This window comes from Corvus brachyrhynchos, unplaced genomic scaffold, assembly GCF_000691975.1.
Source record: "Corvus brachyrhynchos isolate BGI_N302 unplaced genomic scaffold, ASM69197v1 scaffold92, whole genome shotgun sequence".
NCBI classification, from domain to species: domain Eukaryota; kingdom Metazoa; phylum Chordata; class Aves; order Passeriformes; family Corvidae; genus Corvus; species Corvus brachyrhynchos.
In genome coordinates, this window is record NW_008236973.1 from 3,881,044 (window position 1) to 3,897,568 (window position 16,525).

The 16,525-nt window shown below is 38.0% G+C and overlaps 1 protein-coding gene across 1 annotated transcript in view; it reads right to left on the reverse strand.

The window, feature by feature from the left end:
* The window catches only part of LOC103611794 (interleukin-5 receptor subunit alpha), a 27,968-nt gene that overhangs the window by 10,166 nt on the left and 1,277 nt on the right, over window positions 1-16,525 (reverse strand). The window contains exons 2-9 of the mRNA XM_017728556.1: window positions 15,301-15,430; window positions 15,033-15,208; window positions 14,245-14,384; window positions 13,586-13,624; window positions 12,765-12,906; window positions 3,655-3,784; window positions 3,388-3,563; window positions 1,851-1,990 (exon numbers count right to left, since the gene is read on the reverse strand). Of these exons, the coding sequence (XP_017584045.1) occupies window positions 1,851-1,990; window positions 3,388-3,563; window positions 3,655-3,784; window positions 12,765-12,906; window positions 13,586-13,624; window positions 14,245-14,384; window positions 15,033-15,208; window positions 15,301-15,430 (1,073 nt within the window). The remainder of the gene's footprint in view (window positions 1-1,850; window positions 1,991-3,387; window positions 3,564-3,654; window positions 3,785-12,764; window positions 12,907-13,585; window positions 13,625-14,244; window positions 14,385-15,032; window positions 15,209-15,300; window positions 15,431-16,525) is intronic.

A 16,525-nucleotide genomic window follows, 5' to 3' on the forward strand; every position in this document is an offset into this window, starting at 1 on the left:
AAATCAAGCAAGTGTGACAGGTTAGCATGACAGGACACGAAGACTGAGTCTGAACTCAGAGACAAAAAGGAATTGTACAAAACGTAGAAGAAGGGATTTGGGAGGAATACAACAACATCATCTGCAAATGCAGGAATGGAGTCAGGAAAGACAAAGCTTAGCTGGAGTCAAGACTAGCAAGGGAGGTGATTACAAGAAAGTTTTTGATGAGTTCATTGACAACAGGAGAGGTTAAGAAGAAAGCAGGCCTATTGCTCACTGAATTGGGAGAACCTAGTGACAAAGAACATAGGGGAGGTAGAGGTATTTGGTGCCTTTTTAGCTCGGTTTTCGTTGCTAAGTCTTTGCCTTTGGTTTTCTCAGATATCCTAATCCATAAAGCTTTAACAAGAAACACTACTGAAGAAGAAACATTTTTTTCAAACATGAAAAAATGTGATTGAAATTATGTTATTCATGTTTTTATCCTTTTTAAATTTTTTTTTTGTTTGCTCCCAATGCAAGAAATTTCAATTGTGAAAAGTAAAGTTTAAAGGCTGACTGCAGTACAGCATTTGTTGCTCATAGTGTATTGGTAAAAACCCGCAAGTTTAGACCTGGCAGTGATAAAGAAATGAATTTGGCAGAAGAATTTTTTATGGCTAAATCCTCCAAAGATATGATTATAGTTGCATCTTTTAAGTCTCAAGGGAGCCTACACTGCTCAGTTGCTGGAATAATGCTGGACTTTGACATAATTAGGTAGGTGAAAAGCACTAATGATTAGGAAAAAAAACTAGAAAATTCAGACAAGGTGTGAATTGAGTATTCTTTATAAAATGGATATTACATATATTAAAGTTACTAAAAATGTATTGTTTTACTGCAATAGACTTTTATTCCAATGTCAGACAGAGTTTTCAGTAAGGTTTCTTTGTTAAAACAGCCAAGTGATTCAGAGAAGTAATGCTGTTTCATGGCAGATAGTTTGGCTTGCAAAAAAATTCATCCGTGAAATAGCAAGCCCAATCCAGACTAAGAAATTCCAAATTTCAGAAACCTAGGGAATGCCTTCAATCAGCCACTAAGTGGGTGGCCAAATCCGGTTGTAGTTCAGTAAGATTTTTCCTTTGTAGTCTCTATCTGCCACCCTGTGGCCTTTTGATGCAATTCTGCCACAGTGGTTTACATCTACTCTTGGAACACGGCAGCCTCATTCCTTCCCTATTGCTGCCCGAAGACTTGTGAAGTCAAGGTCATACCCCCACTAACCTGTCCTTAATTACACGGCCTTTCTGCTTTCTCTCACATCTATTTTCCATTTATTTATCGTTGCAAATCTTCAACTTCTGGACCAACAGGCATGATGCTTATATATCGATAAGCTATTTGTGTTTCATTTATGGAGAAATTTCATTCACTTCCATTAACTGAAACTTGTTAAGTGAATGCAGTTCTCACTATTTAAAACCCAGCTCTGCCCTTCCACAGAGATCCAGTCTCCATTGGAAATAGTCCAACCCAGGACAACTCCAACAGGTTTTAGTGTAAGAAGTGCCTTTTCTGACTGCTGTCACAAAGCTGTGATATGTTTGAATCTTGATTTACCATGCTTCTCCTCTGGGACTGTCTCAGTCATCCAGTGTATCTCCAGCAGCATCTTACTCAAGGGAGCAGGGATTTAAAAAAAAAAAAAATGGGGCAGTATGGCATAACAGGATTTGGTATGGACCTGAAAAGTGCAGTCACAAAGGAATAAGATGCTATGTATGGGGAAGGCTACATCATAGAAGAGAGACTGATTTTCTTTCCACCCATGTGCATTGCTAAATGCAAACATATGAATTAATATTGTGTGAGGACATTCTTACCTTGTACTTTATGTTGATTTCATATTTAAAACACTTGCCTTTGTTAGAATGACTTATTTGGGGTCGTTGCCATTGAATAATGCAATCATTTTTCATTTCATCACAGTTGACTGTGATATCTGATGGAGGCATGAGCTTTTCTGAAATTATATAATCAAGAATTGAAATAATTCACTTTTTTAAAAAAAAAAATCCCTTGATCTCTTTTTGATTTTATGAAAGAGAGTGAAATTGCAAGTAACACTATGAAGAAAGATGCTAGTTCATATCTATTTTTCTTAGGACCAATTAGAAATAGTTGAAAGACAAAAGTTTTCTAAACCATGTACACAGGATGAGAAAAAAAAGGGACTAAGACAGGGAACATAATATAGGAGGATAAGAAGACACAACTCCCCCTCCATTTACTTTTCTAGATGAATAAGATAAAGTACTGTCTTCTTTCTAAGATGATGTTTATTACTGCAGAGTAATATTATTATATTATTATGTTATATTATTATAGCTGCTGCTATCCCTAAAGTACGAAATTCAAAGATCTTTTTTTCTCTAAGCCTCCTCATGATGTTTCTGTGACACAAAGGTGTTGCTTTCAGTCTGTCGTGAACTTTGCAGTTTATTCCCTCCTTGCAAAAGTAGCCATACAAGTTTAAGAAAGACACTCCATTTTTAACAGCCTAGCCAACTTCTTCATATATCTCCCTTCACTTCACAGATGTAAGCAAAATTATGAGGACCTTTATCTTTTGATCATTGCCAATGACATGATTAATGGAACAGCAAAAGACAGTCACTCATGGCAGAAAGGGTGACAAAAGGCTGATAGAGGAAAGTTTAATATCAGCTACACTACTGCTTTACACTACTGTCTTTAGGGACAGGCCTGGCCTATTTTTGATGGGCTACTTGGTCTAAGAACAATCTTGTTTTATCTGCCATGAGTGATGTTACAGGTCAATTTCTTCTTATAGAATGAAGCCTTTTTTGTGCATTTTTTTAACGCAATACCAAAACCAGTGTGACATTTCCAACGAGAATTTGCCACAGTAAAAGTAACTGCACAGGAGGCTTTCAAGTACAGCACCATGTGCATAAGGTATGTTGTACGTATCTTAATTCATTTACTCCAGGGTATGGTGTCCTGTATGTCATCCCCATTGGTAATGGAAAGCAGAAATCAGTGCTCAGATAAACTTCTAAAAAGTCTCCCCTCTCCTCTGTTGAAAGGTGTTTGGCCATCACTGAAAGGACAGCAGGGAAAAGTACAGTTTGTTAAGTTTTGTGGACCTTGCTTGAGAAAAACCTAAATACCATAAGGGAAGATTGCTAAAGAATCTGAGACAGAATGCAGCTGTGGAGCTTTCCTGTTTGACTCCCCTCTTTGTCTTCTGCTTCAGGAATAGGTTTTCTTGAGAAAGCCACAGTCTCTTACTCTCAACTCTAGGTAAGACAGGGTACATGATTCCTTCTCAGGGATAAATGCTCTACTATTTTAATACAATAATTAAAATAAAGCCAAAATAAACTATTTACTTACCAATTTTATACAGGTCAATGTACTCATCATAGAACTGGATCAGGGAGTCTTTGCTAGACCCATTCACCAGGAAGTAAGCTTTTTCAGTCCCTATGCTCACATTTTGGAAGATACATCCCATATTTCTGCCATTTTCATCTTTAATGTAAAGCTCACATTCCATCTCCTCTTCATCTCTGCATACAGCAAAGTATTTTAGTTAAACATGGGCACTGTGATGTGGTGAATGAGAATTCAGAATTTCCTGGCTCAAGCAGATTTACTTACCTTGAATTCTGCCAGTAGAGAAAATACTGTGTATCTGCTGGAGCATGCCTTCCTGCCTGCCAAGTGCAGTTCATGAGGAAAATGTTATAAATCACACAGGAGAAGTTTTCAATGGCCGACCCATTCATGCCTGCAAACACAGGAATATCCATGATGAGGAAAAATCATGTGACTCCTTCAAGCTGGAGGATCATGGCACACACTTAGGTATGTTAGACTCCAGCTAGTTATTGCTCAGTTTAGGAAATACTTATTTCATTGTGTTTGCTAACAATGAAAGATATTTGCCCTGAAAGATTCAATGAAGAAATTTTTTATGGATAAATCCTCCAAAGATAGTATTATAGCTGCAACAAAACAATTTGTGTGAAACAAAAGCTGGTGATCTCAGAAGTATTGCATAAACTTTATGGACATACATTGACATACAGGGTGACAGCATTTTAAGTTCTAAAGATTGTTCTTCTATCTCCTATATATAAAGTTTAGGATGAATAGATGTCAGGCAGGTGGGTAAACAGCTGCAAGCAGAAAATATCAAAATAGATCACAGCAATATCCATCAACTCAAGTTACCCAATGTTGAATATGGTAAGTTTGCTGAGGGTGTTAGTTCTTGTGCTTTTAAGGATGTAGGTCAGATACAAAGCTTTACTGTGAGGGCAGTGGGGCAATGGAACAGGTTGCCCAGAGAAGTTTGGATGCGCCATCCTTGGAAGTGTTTGAGGCCGGGTTGGATGGGACATTCAGCAACCAGGTCTACTGGAACATGTCCATGGAGGGTTTGGTCCTCTCCAACATAAATCATTCTGTGAATATGATTCTATGACTGAGGAACAGTCTCTCACTTTTAAAAATTCAGTATCAAACCCAGTAAAAAATCAAAATTTTGTCTAGGTTCTTTCTTAGCATGCTGCAGGTACTTTATTTGCAAAAAAATCTTCATTCAACTTAGTTCCATATATTCCTCTGACAGCTTTTTAGATTTTTGTCTGGGACATGACCCCTCCAGTCCTGGACTTCCTGGAGACTCAGTAAATACCTCATCAAACAAAACAGTTGGAAAGAAAAAGATGGACCTACCTTCTATTTCAAAATGTCTTTACCTTGTTTATCTATTATAGTCTTCAGGTTCAGAGAAGATGGAAATACTATATTTTAAAAGGCTGTATAACTATAAATAGGGCTGTCTCCCTTGCTGCTTGTGTTTTGGGGAACCGTCTTAACATCGGAAGTGTTGCAAAATAAATGGTCATCACTTCCCCCCTGATTCATAGCAAATTTTTGTAATTGCCCAACCCGGGAGTTCTTATAACACGAACAAGAAGTTAGCTGGTTAAATTTCTCTTTTCATTGCACCAGAGCATGCTGGTGCTTGGGAATCCAGCAAGTGCATAAAAATATTTACTTTTACAGGTATTTCTCTCTAGCTCTAAACAATACTGAGAAGTACAAAGCATCTCTCTATACAAGTCATCTCTGGGGGATGGAGGATGGGGTTCCTCCATGGAAGGCATCGGGGCAAGGCCTGGCAGTCCCAGCCCACCCCAACTCCAGTCCAGATCAGGGCAACTGGGGACCCAGGGCAACCCCAACCCTGACCACCAGGAACCTTCTTGGGGACTGGGAAGGGTCATGGGCCTGAGGGTGGGCCCAGCTTGGCAGGGCCCATGTTCGGGCAGGGCAGGGCTGTGGGAACCCAGAGACTGGCCCTGCTGTGGTATCACTGGGCAGGGGCTGATGGATCCAGGGACTGATGTGGGGTTCAGGGCTCTGGGCAGGGTGAGGGAAGCTCTGGGGGTTGGGCAGGGGTAAGCAGGCCTGGGGGGATTCTCAGGGAGATGACAATGCAAACTGTAAATGTTCTTAAAGCAGATGGAAAAAGGGGATTTCAAATCTTGGGTATGATGTCTTCAGATAAGATATATCACTATCAAAAGGTGGGCTTGTCCTCAGTCCATTTCTCCTAGGGTGAAAATAGCCAAACCACAAACCACCACTGAAACAGAAAAAAATTGTAGGTAGTAAGCATCCAAATACAAATAGCCATTCCAGGCCCATTCTGTTGAGCATTTGTTACCTTCTCAGGTCACAACCATACATTTTCTAAAGAAGAGGGTTATTATAAACAGTATAAAACATCAAAACCTCCCTTATACCCTGAAAGCCTTTGTTTCACAGAAGACAATGTAGTTTGCTTAATATGGAGATTTAAAATCCATGTAAAGTAATTTTATTTCTTCACATTGAAATTGAAGCATCACAAGAAAATATGACATTTTTCAAATACCAAGATATTTCAACATTTTCCTCTTAAGAACAGGCAGATCCTTTCTGCTTGGAGTTAAAAACCTGTAGGAAAGAGAACAGTCCATGTACTTCTCTACCACTCCCATTTCTTGGCTACTATATTTGGAAAAATTCACCTGCTGCCCAAAAGTTTTCCTGGATGTTCCAGGAATTGCCTTTATCAAAATCCCATGGTCGTTCCTATCCTAGAGCTTTTTTTATTGACATATGGAATGATTTAACCATATGAGCAGTAGTTCTTATATATCAGCTATTCTTACATAACTAGGATACAGTTATTTCCAAGGGAGGAAGCTGAGGGTAGTGCAGTGCTGACTTTCCTTGGAGACAAAGAGGGCTTACTTTCTAGAGACCCAGAAATGCCTGGGCTCATGAGTATTTCTGCTTCCTGGATTCTGGCTAGAGATTGGTGACTGATGAACTCGAAGTGGACAGTTGTTTTCTGGTTTCATTCTCTTACATTGATTGTCAATAGTAGTTATACTGAGTTGTCACTGAGGCCAGCCAACACCACAAAGAGGACATCTGACCTGCTTTTTTCTCCTCAACTCATGTAGTATAAAATGCACAGGTGTAGTGAAGCAAGTCTACTCATCCTACTGGAAACTTTTTGTCTGCAAAAATATTTTCTAGCAAAAAAAAAAAAAAAGAAAAAGAACCTACCACACTTCTGCTCACATGCAGTACTAAAAGCATAGAGCAAGGCATGAAAAAAGAACCAATGCATTAAGTGGCACTCAATGGTTGTGTTCACGCATTTGATCACATCTGTTAATAACTCGGTGTTAGCTGGGGAGATGAGCAACTCCCTTTGAGCATCCAGAACTTAAAAAACTCCAGTTGTCCACAGAATCAAGAATCACGAGAGAATCAACAGAGCATGGCCTGGTCTTTTGTGGTTTCAGAGGTAAAGATCTAAGGCAATGGTGGCTTTATAAGGACCAATTCATGGACATTGACTCTCTTCATATGCTAGTAGAGAATAACAGTATGACAAAGTTTTTCTGAAGCATAGTTATGAAAAAAAGAGTGGGAATGACGACCATATAGGTGTAAGTGGATATTCTACCAAAAAGCATGTTTAGTCAAATAAGCAGCTCATTTTGGTAAGAATCACTATGACTACCCTATCACTTTATAGATGTCAACAGACAAAGCAACTGAAAGCTTGGACATCAGGTCTGAGCCCATGGTAGTCATTCAGAGGTAAAAGAAGTCCATTTTCAGAAGTATCACTGTACTTCCAGATTAAATAAATTCCATACATAACCATGTAGGCAATTTTTTGAACATTCACTGTGCTGTGTAGGCAGAGGAAAGGACTTCTGATCACAAAGAATGAAAAACGCCGCATTTATTGTGTCCTCATCTTTGGAAGATGAGCACTCAATTTCGTGGTCGTAACACACTGCATTTCCTGGAGTAGGGTAGTGACAAGTACCCAAGTAATAAAATCAGAGCTGTAAGAAATGCCATGGAGAGCCAAATGGGACTGTGGAAAATGAAGGAAGTCAGAATTTTTGTTTGCCTGCCTGTCCATGCTTCCACTCTGAAGATCTCTTGAGCCTGCAGAGAAGGCAGAGGGGAAGCAGTGCGTTTTTGTGTGCTCTGTCAGATTATGTATCTCTGAAACACAATGAGGAAGACTAGAGCTTGTCTTTTTTGGATTTGGGTACTTTGTTTTTAAACTGGAACATACTGCAGCAAAACAATCCAAACAGCCCACAAGGACAGTGGTGTTTTTGCAGAAAAGGGAACTGTTCTACCCAGGGGACTTCTTGTCTATATTTAGGGCAACTCCTTACCTAAGGCTTTCAAAAATGCTAACAAATCAAAAACATTTTAAAAATTCCGAAGCAAAGATGGTGCTACTGAGGGTAGCAAAGTCTGTCATCTTTCAGAGGCCAGAAAACTAGTGTTGAGTGGCCTTGCTATGACCCAGGAGTTGGAAGCAAAATGAGAAGAAAAGAGGAAGAGAAAGAGAAAGAGTAAAGGAGAGAAGAGAAACCTGGACAGAGACACTAGGGCTGTTTACAGACTTTTGGCTCTAATGGGATTAAAGTCATTGCAGAAACAGGATCAAACCCAAATTTTCTCAAAAATCACAAAAAGCTGAAGAATAGTTTATTGCTCCAACTAAAACAGGAGTGTTCACAAGAACCGTCTGGCTGTTTTGCTGTACTGGTGTGTTACAGTTTATGTGTATATCACAAAAATACAAATGGTTAACAAGATCCTCAATTTTTTCCTTGGAGCAAGATCTTTCTAGTTTTTAGCACAGAACAGAGGAACAGCCATAGGTGACCAGAATAAAGGACTTCTTCCTGTGTGAGCATCCAAGCCACTTAGTTAAAAGGTTGTAAAGCCTGACCATCCTTTTCCACTGACTTTGGGGTCTTTGCCTAGGGATGGGAAAGTGATATCTTAGTCCCACTCCTACTACCATCTCCGCTGTTTCCTGGATATGATTTATGGTCTTCTCATTAGTGTGCTGATAGTGAACAAGTTTTCTTAAATGACTTTGCTGTCTCAGCAGCTTCCACAGTGAAAGCAGTGGGTATGTAAGGGGTGCCTCAATGGGCATGATCAACTCTAAGTGAAGCAGGATGGAGAGGATCCAGTAGACTGTATCTGTTTAATTGTCCTTAGATTAAAGTAAGTGTTGGCTTTAGTTATCCACATTTAATGCAGGTGCTTTTATCTTTTGGCAATAATAACTCAAGTAGAAGGATCCTTCTCTGGCACTGTTTTAAAAAGACATTCAAAATAAATTTTTGTGGTAGCTGGTGCGGAGTCTGTAGCTCAGACCCAGGAAACCATAACCGGTCTGGAGAGATGGTCCCGCGAGGAACCGTCTCCCTGACGCATTCAGAATAAATTTTTATTGAAAGCTCATTTAGAAACACAGAACCATAGAAAAATTTAGTTTCAAAGATGCTCTCTTGATGGTAACCTAGTCTAGTGGAATTTTATTACTGAGAGGACTTTATTTTCCATGATAGGATTTCAGCTACTTGAGATGACTTTAACCATCCTGAGACTTGATGGAATTATAGAATCATAGAATAACCTGAGTTGGAAATGACACACAAGGATCAATGAGTCCAACTCTTGGCCCCAAGAGTCACACCATGGGCCTGAGAGTGTTGTCCAAATGCTTCCTGAACTCTGTCAGGCTGGTGCTGTGACCACTTCCCTGGGGAGCCTGTTCCTGTGCACATCCACCCTCTGGGGAAGAACTTTTTCCTAATACCCAACATAAACCTCCCCTGACACAGCTTCAGGCCATTCCCTTGGGTCCTGTCACTGGTCACCAAAGAGAAGAAATCAGTGCCTCCGGCTCTATTTCTCCTCACAAGGAAGTTGTAACTGCAATGATGTGTCCTCTCAGTCTCCTCCGGGCTGAACAGACCAAGTCACCTCAAGCCGCTTCTCATACACCTTCCCATCTTAACAAACACGGTGAAGGCCCTTCACCGTCTTTGTGGCCCTTCTTTGGGAACTTTCTAATGGCTTTATATCTTTATTGTGTTGTGGCACCAAAAACTGCACACAGGAATCGGGGTGAGGCCACCCCAGTGCAGAGAAGATCAGGACAATCCCCTCCCTTACCCGGCTGGTGATGCTGTGCCACAGGACAAGGTTGGCCCTCCTGGCTGTCAGGGCACCACTGACTCATATTCAATTTCAAGCAAATGGAAGGTCAAAATATGTGATTAGCCTCTAAATTGAGAGGTTTCTCTCATATCTCCTTATTAATTGGAAGATTCAGGCTGTGATACTTCTGCTTCATCCAGGTGTTATAAAAACACATAACCGGCCGGAACCACTTGCAGTTAGCAAGTGACAGGCTTCTGCTGCAGAGTTCAAATGTTCAATTTCCAACATTTCCCACTCAATACATATACACATATACATCTGCTACCTGTTAGCAATCATATATTAAGTAATTTTTTCATCTAACACAGATATGAAGAGATGATCTTTAATAGTAGTCATTTTGTATGAGCAAGTGATGTTTCTTAACAGGCTTGATCTTGGCTGGTTTTCATACAGTGGGCCTTCAAACAGATGTCAAATTTTATTCCTGATCACAATCGCAGTATGGATGTACCTTTTTTGAGACACTAAACCACTGGAGATCCTGAATAAAACCCTAAAGTTTGGTTGTTCTTACTTATTCTTTTGCATCATGTTGAAAACCAATATAATAACTTCCAAAGCAATACTGAATTTTTTTTTTCTGAAATACTGTAGTATTTGTCATAATAAAAAACAGAAAAAGTCCGAACTTCAAATGTTTATAGAAAATGCAACCAAATACAAAGAGGCTTTTAAAGATAATTTCTTGGGGAATTTCCTCTACAGTCAATATTCTCCTCCCTGCTTCCAGGAGTGACAGAATATGAAAACCTTGTTAATTTTTGCCAACAAGATATATATGCTTTAAAAAAATCAAGTTGCTCATTTCACTTGCATTCCATCACTTCTTCAAGACTTATTATTTCTTCAGTGTCTTGCTTTTTTAATAGATCCATATCTTCTGTCTATTAAAGGAAGAATATAACATTTTTTTTAGGGTTTGATGCATGAGATTAGTCACAAAGTCATGATTTATGAATCTCCTGTCATTCAGAGTTGTTATTTATTGTGTAGAAGCTATAGCAGGATTCTGTCAATTAGAAGACCGAAGTAAACACGTCTAGATATTCTCTCCATATAGTTCCCAAAGAGGAACAAAAGACATTTTTACTAAAAAGCTGGAAAATTCATCTTTTAAAACAGAAAAGTTAACATGATGAAGGAAAAGAAAGTAAAAGATTTTATAAAGGCTCGCCAGAAATTCAGTGTGTCCCTGCAGACAAATTTTGCTTCCAGACCTGTCTGCTGCCAATCCAAAGACTGAAAATTGCAGCAAACTGCAATATGCTCTCTAGAAGGGAAGTTCCTGCACTGTTTGTCTGTTTGTTCCTTCTCACGAGTCATTCCAGTGTTCTGCGTAAGTTAGCGCCTCTCAACACTCTGCTCCACTTTCTTGCTCACCATACCCTAGAAACTTTTTCTCCTTTAGCATCATTGCCAAATACTATCATGGATCTAAATATCTGCTACGGAAAAACTACTGTAGATTTCTTTGTCCCTTCTCTCCCTGCCTGATTCTGCATTATTATTGTGCTGAGAAACTTACACTCCACATTATTCTAGCGATAGCATATGGCTTATAGGGAGAGCAGGGTGAAACTGTATTTTCTCCAGTGCTTCAGGTAGACAGATGACAATTATTTCATAAAAAGTAAAACAGACAAATTACTTGTATATCGACCTTCTCTTTCCATACCCTAAGAACAAGAAAAAGAAAGAAAATTGATTCTTGCTTGTCTGCATCTTTCTAACACTACGGTCATACCTTTGGAACTAAATTTTTTAATTTCAGGCAAATGGAAAGAAAACATACCTGGAAGTCCATTGGAGAGAGCTCATGGAATGGGTCTTTTGGCTGTGGTACAGTAACAGATGTTCTTTTCAAATAAGCCCTTCTACAGTGACAAAAAGGTTTGGTGAAGAAAAGACTTAACATGCAATATGTTAATATTGCATATTAACACATACTATATGTGTTAATATGCAACACATATTATATAATGTGATATGAACACATACTATATAATAATGCTTTTGAGGTATTATTTTATTTCTCTAAGATAAGCAGTATTCTTCTACGTCAAAAGTAGCTAAGAATTACGTAGGCTGATTACAATATTATAATTTTGTTGTTCAGAATTTGGATGACAGTAATTTATTTTATGACTTACTAAAGCCTCATAAGAAGCTGTTTTTTTAAGTATATGAAAGGGAAATATTATCAAAACATGGAAACAATTTCATGTACCAACCATCTGCATTGCAGGGTCTGATGGCAGGAAAGTGGTACTGATACAAGGCCTTGTCCCAGTATTGGAAAGCATTGAGTTACATTAACCAAGTGGATAAGAAAGTTTGGAATCAAAAGTATAGAGCACACTTGAGGAACATCCAGGAGATGATTCCTAGTGTAGCTCAGTGTCGATTTTCTCCCTCTCTTATCTCCTTTAAAAAGAAGCCACAGATTTTCTGTTGGGGGAAGAAGTGTTATTTCAACTATAGAATAAAAATTTGCACAAGAAATAAAAGTCTTACACTGCCATGCAGAGAAAAAGTGTGAGACCTGCTGCCAGCCCTGGTATCAGAAATAGCACGTAAGGTGAAGTAGATGTAAGTTGTTGTGTTCCTGAAAATCAAGCAATCATCAAAGTGCTGGTTAGCATCACAGGTCATGAAAGATTGCACAGCTATGTGCAATCTGCTTTGCATCAGAGTGTCAAACACTGTATGAAGGGATGACTCCTTTAGCTTAGCACCTCACTGCTCTGTAGCACATGAAGTAATAGGATGGCTGACAGCATGTGGACTGTCTACAGTAACTTAAGACCTGAGGAACTGAGTCCTACACAGTATTTAAGTATCCAAGGTGGCAGAGAGCAAGAGCAGGAAAAAGAAGTTTATAAAGTCAGGAGTAAAGATGGAAAAAGTAAAACAGCTGGCAACAGACCTCAAAAAGGTCTGCTTTGTTCACTATTCCAGTGCAAGAAGCACTGTCTCCCAAGAATGCTTGGAGAACTCCCTAAAATTAAGAGACATGCCAATTCTTTGACTCTCTTTGTCCTAACAAATCAATGTGTTTCCATCCGTAAGCATGAAGTAAAAAATAAGGCAGACAGGTAATTACTGAACTAGGTCAAGGAAGGGACTTTTACTCTTACCAAACTCCACAGGGGTGCTCCACTCTCCCCAGTCTGGGCTTACTAAACAAAGGCCCCCATCTGTTGCTCTGATTTTGACGCTGTACCTTTTTTCTGAGCTGAAGCTTTCATATAGGTAGGAGTTATTTTCAATGATTGCTTCCTAAATGCAAAACAAGTAGAATGAGAATTTTTGTATTATTTTTATATAATTATGATAAAATTTTACATTTTACATTTCACATTTCTATAATCTTTCTGTGTACAGACTAGAGTGAAATCACAAGTAGAAAAATATCCCTTAATAAGTTAGATTGTTTCATCCTAATTCCTCTTGTTCTAACATTTTTATTACTGGGTAATATGAAGATCGAATTTGCCGTATGCTTCTTGGCTCCTTAGACTCCACTAAAGACCTGGCACTCTTTTTTTTCGTGCCATCTTTATACTGGCTTAATCTGTGAGGTAATATTTTCTCACCTCTTGTGTCTCAATCCTTTCCACAGAGCATTAATAAAGAAAAGTTTCTCCACATTTTTTGTGTCTAAGTGTTACAAAGAATCATGACCCAACTTTTACATATATATGAATTTGCTAAGAAGTAAAAAAGAATGTAAAATGGAAGATTTTGTGAAACAGTATCAAGCTCCACATGTGCAGGTGTTTTTGTGCAATGTTTTATAAACAACATTTCGAAACTTCAGATTTAGAAAACTTATCAATAAAGAGAATGTGCAGCACATTGAAACAGGCAGTGTGAAACCAAACCAATTTGGTTGGAGGATGCTCTGATACAGAAGAAATTTCAATATAGCATAAATGTTACATTAATACAGACTTACTGTTTTAGATGTGGTTTTGGTGTTTTTCTCAGCATCAGCCTAGCAACAAGAGAAAAGTTTAATTTTTAAGATTATTCTTTTTATTACTGTATACTAAAGAGTCTTCTCTCATGAATGCTTGATTTTCAGAAAAAAAAGTGTATGTAATATTTTAAATGCCTTCCTTTGAAGACTGTGAAATTAAGCTGTTCTTCCTCTAAGTGGTTTTTCCTCCCTGATAATGCTCTGAAATATTGTGCCATTTAAATTTGATTGCAGAATTGAGTATTAAAGCACTAAACAAAAAAATGCTCAGGTTGACAAAATCTTTACATTTTACTTGTTAAAACAAAGTGTCTAAAATTTATGAATAAACTCAGACAATGTTTTTTCCTTTTTTTTTTTTTTTTGCCTGTGTATCTTTTGCATTCTTAAACATTTAATTTAGCTATGTTATGTCTCCCTTTTCTTTTTTTAATTTCTATTTTTTACTGTTGGAACAACAAGGTCACAAATGCTCCCACAAATATTTTGAACTTTATTTTTGAAGGTTGTAATATTACTTTCCATATTCATCCAAGTTATTAAAGAAGGGGATGAGAACAGGGTACTGGTTGTATGGTGTTATGTATGGAAATAGAGACATACAAAATGCTATTAAATGTCATAATTATTCTTACCTTGTTTTCTATGACAATTTCATATTTGAAACAACTTCTTTTTTTCACATGACTTGTGCGAGGTGGTTGCCACCAAATACTACATCTATGAGAAGCTTCTGTACAGTTCACTGTGACATTTAATGGAGGGGTGAGTTTTTCTACAATAATATAATCAGAAATACTATTGATTAGTAACAGCTCTCTTCACTCTGCCATTTTAAAAACTTAGGTAGATGTTCAAACAACTGTCTAAAAAGATGTAATGCAGAATTACTATAGCAGAATTACTATATTCTCCCTATATTCTGAAGCAGGACTCCCTGATTTAACATTTCAGTTGAGGAGCCTAGAGCACTAGCTGCAACAGTAAGGAAAATTAAAAAACACAAGCCGTTTATTAGATTTTATTGAATTCAGCATATGATTTATGCAGGTTTGGTTTTGTTTCTTGGGTTTAAGATTTTTTAATACTGTAATTACAAGATAATAAGACCAACATCTAGACAGTCCCACTCAAGAATCCTTAGCTAGTTAATTCTAATAGATGACACATTTCTTTCAGAGAATAAATATTTGACTGAAGTGTTCACAATTCTCTGACCTATGATTCCAGATTGTTTCTGTTTTCATTAGTTTTTGTCCATTCTTATACTTTACACTTTTCAGACATCAGGGCTGAGAAAAAGGAAAAAAAACCCAAACCTATTATGAGGAGCAATATTTTTAAAATGCATGCTTTTTCCTAGGGATGACTTCTTCATTCCTTTAACATATAACTGGAAATTCAATCAATAAAAAATCCTTACCAATTCGGTACAGCAGTATCTTCTTCTCATATGACTGAATGTTTTGTCCACTTCTAGACCCATTTATCAGGAAATAAGCATCCTTATTTTCTATTGTCACATTTTGGAATCGACAACCTGTGTGCCTTCCACAATCATCTTTGATGTAATTTTGGCATTCTGTGAGATCTTCTTTCCTTTACATGAAATACTGTATCAGTTAAAAATTGACAATGTCACATGTCCAACCACAAATCAAAATTCCCAAGATTCAAGCAGACCTACTTACTTTGAGGGCCTCCAGTACAGGAAGTACTGGGTATCTTCTGTAGCAGTCCTGCCCACATGCCAGGTGCAGTTCATGAAGGAAACATTATAAATGACACAGACAAAATTTTCAATGGCTGTCCCATTCATGTCTGCAAACACAGAAAGAATATCTCGTGTCCACTCTGCAGAAAGACTGAATAACTGCTCAGATAAAACAGATCTTTGCAAGGTCATTTAGCATTTTTTAGCTATCTGCTTAGCAAATCCAACTGTATATTTCTTGGGTCTTGTAGTTTTGTCTGTACTTGAAGATGGGCAATGATTTTATTTGTGTTGAGCCATAAGGATTATCTATCATTGCTCCAGAAGCCATAGATGTGACTGGGATTTAACTGAGTCTTTAATCAACTCAAGCATGATGATTTAGTGGAAGTTAATAACAGACACAGTCACTGTGGTGTCCTTTGTTTAGATCCCCTGTTTAGCTGAGGCCCAGTCGACAATGGAATATAAATTCTACGACAATGAGCAAAGTTGCAAAGTTCTCTCTGTTGTGCTTGTCTTAAGTGCTCTGACCCTTAGTTATAAAGCACTAGTAATTTAAATTAAGATGTTCACCACATGCTTCTGTGCAACGGCTGGACGGTTATAATCTAACCCTGGGACTGCTTCCTGAAGCTAGTCCTTGCAGAAGTGTTGCAATTTCAAAGAGAGAATGATGTATTTTTCAATTAGGAATTGAAATTGGCTGTTAATCTCTTCCAGTACTTTGGATTCAAGGTTAGGGGGAATCTTATTAGCACTGAACTTGATAGAAACAGGACTGAATATCCATATAATTAGTGTAAAATCAAGACAAAACTGAAGCAGAAGTTTATGGCTTGCTTAAGTTAACTCACAATCTGTACTCACAATCTGAATTAATTCCTTGTGTGTTTCTCCCCTATCAAAAGGTGAGACCTCCAACAGGAAATGATGAACATTCAGTACCTAAACAACTACCACTGTGAATTGATGGACTGGGCCACAGCTTTCCAAGACTAATCCAATTGAGTTTAAGCACCACACATACAAGCTTTGCATGTACCTTTCTAGTTAGCCTTAAAACTCCACACTTGATTTTTACATCTTTGGAAATAAGAGGAATTTTTCCAGAGACGAGAAAGTTGTCAGTGTACTCCTGGATTTCTGGAAAGCTTTCTCTCTTTCAAGAAGAAGAATAAAACTTTTTAAAGAGCTTGGTT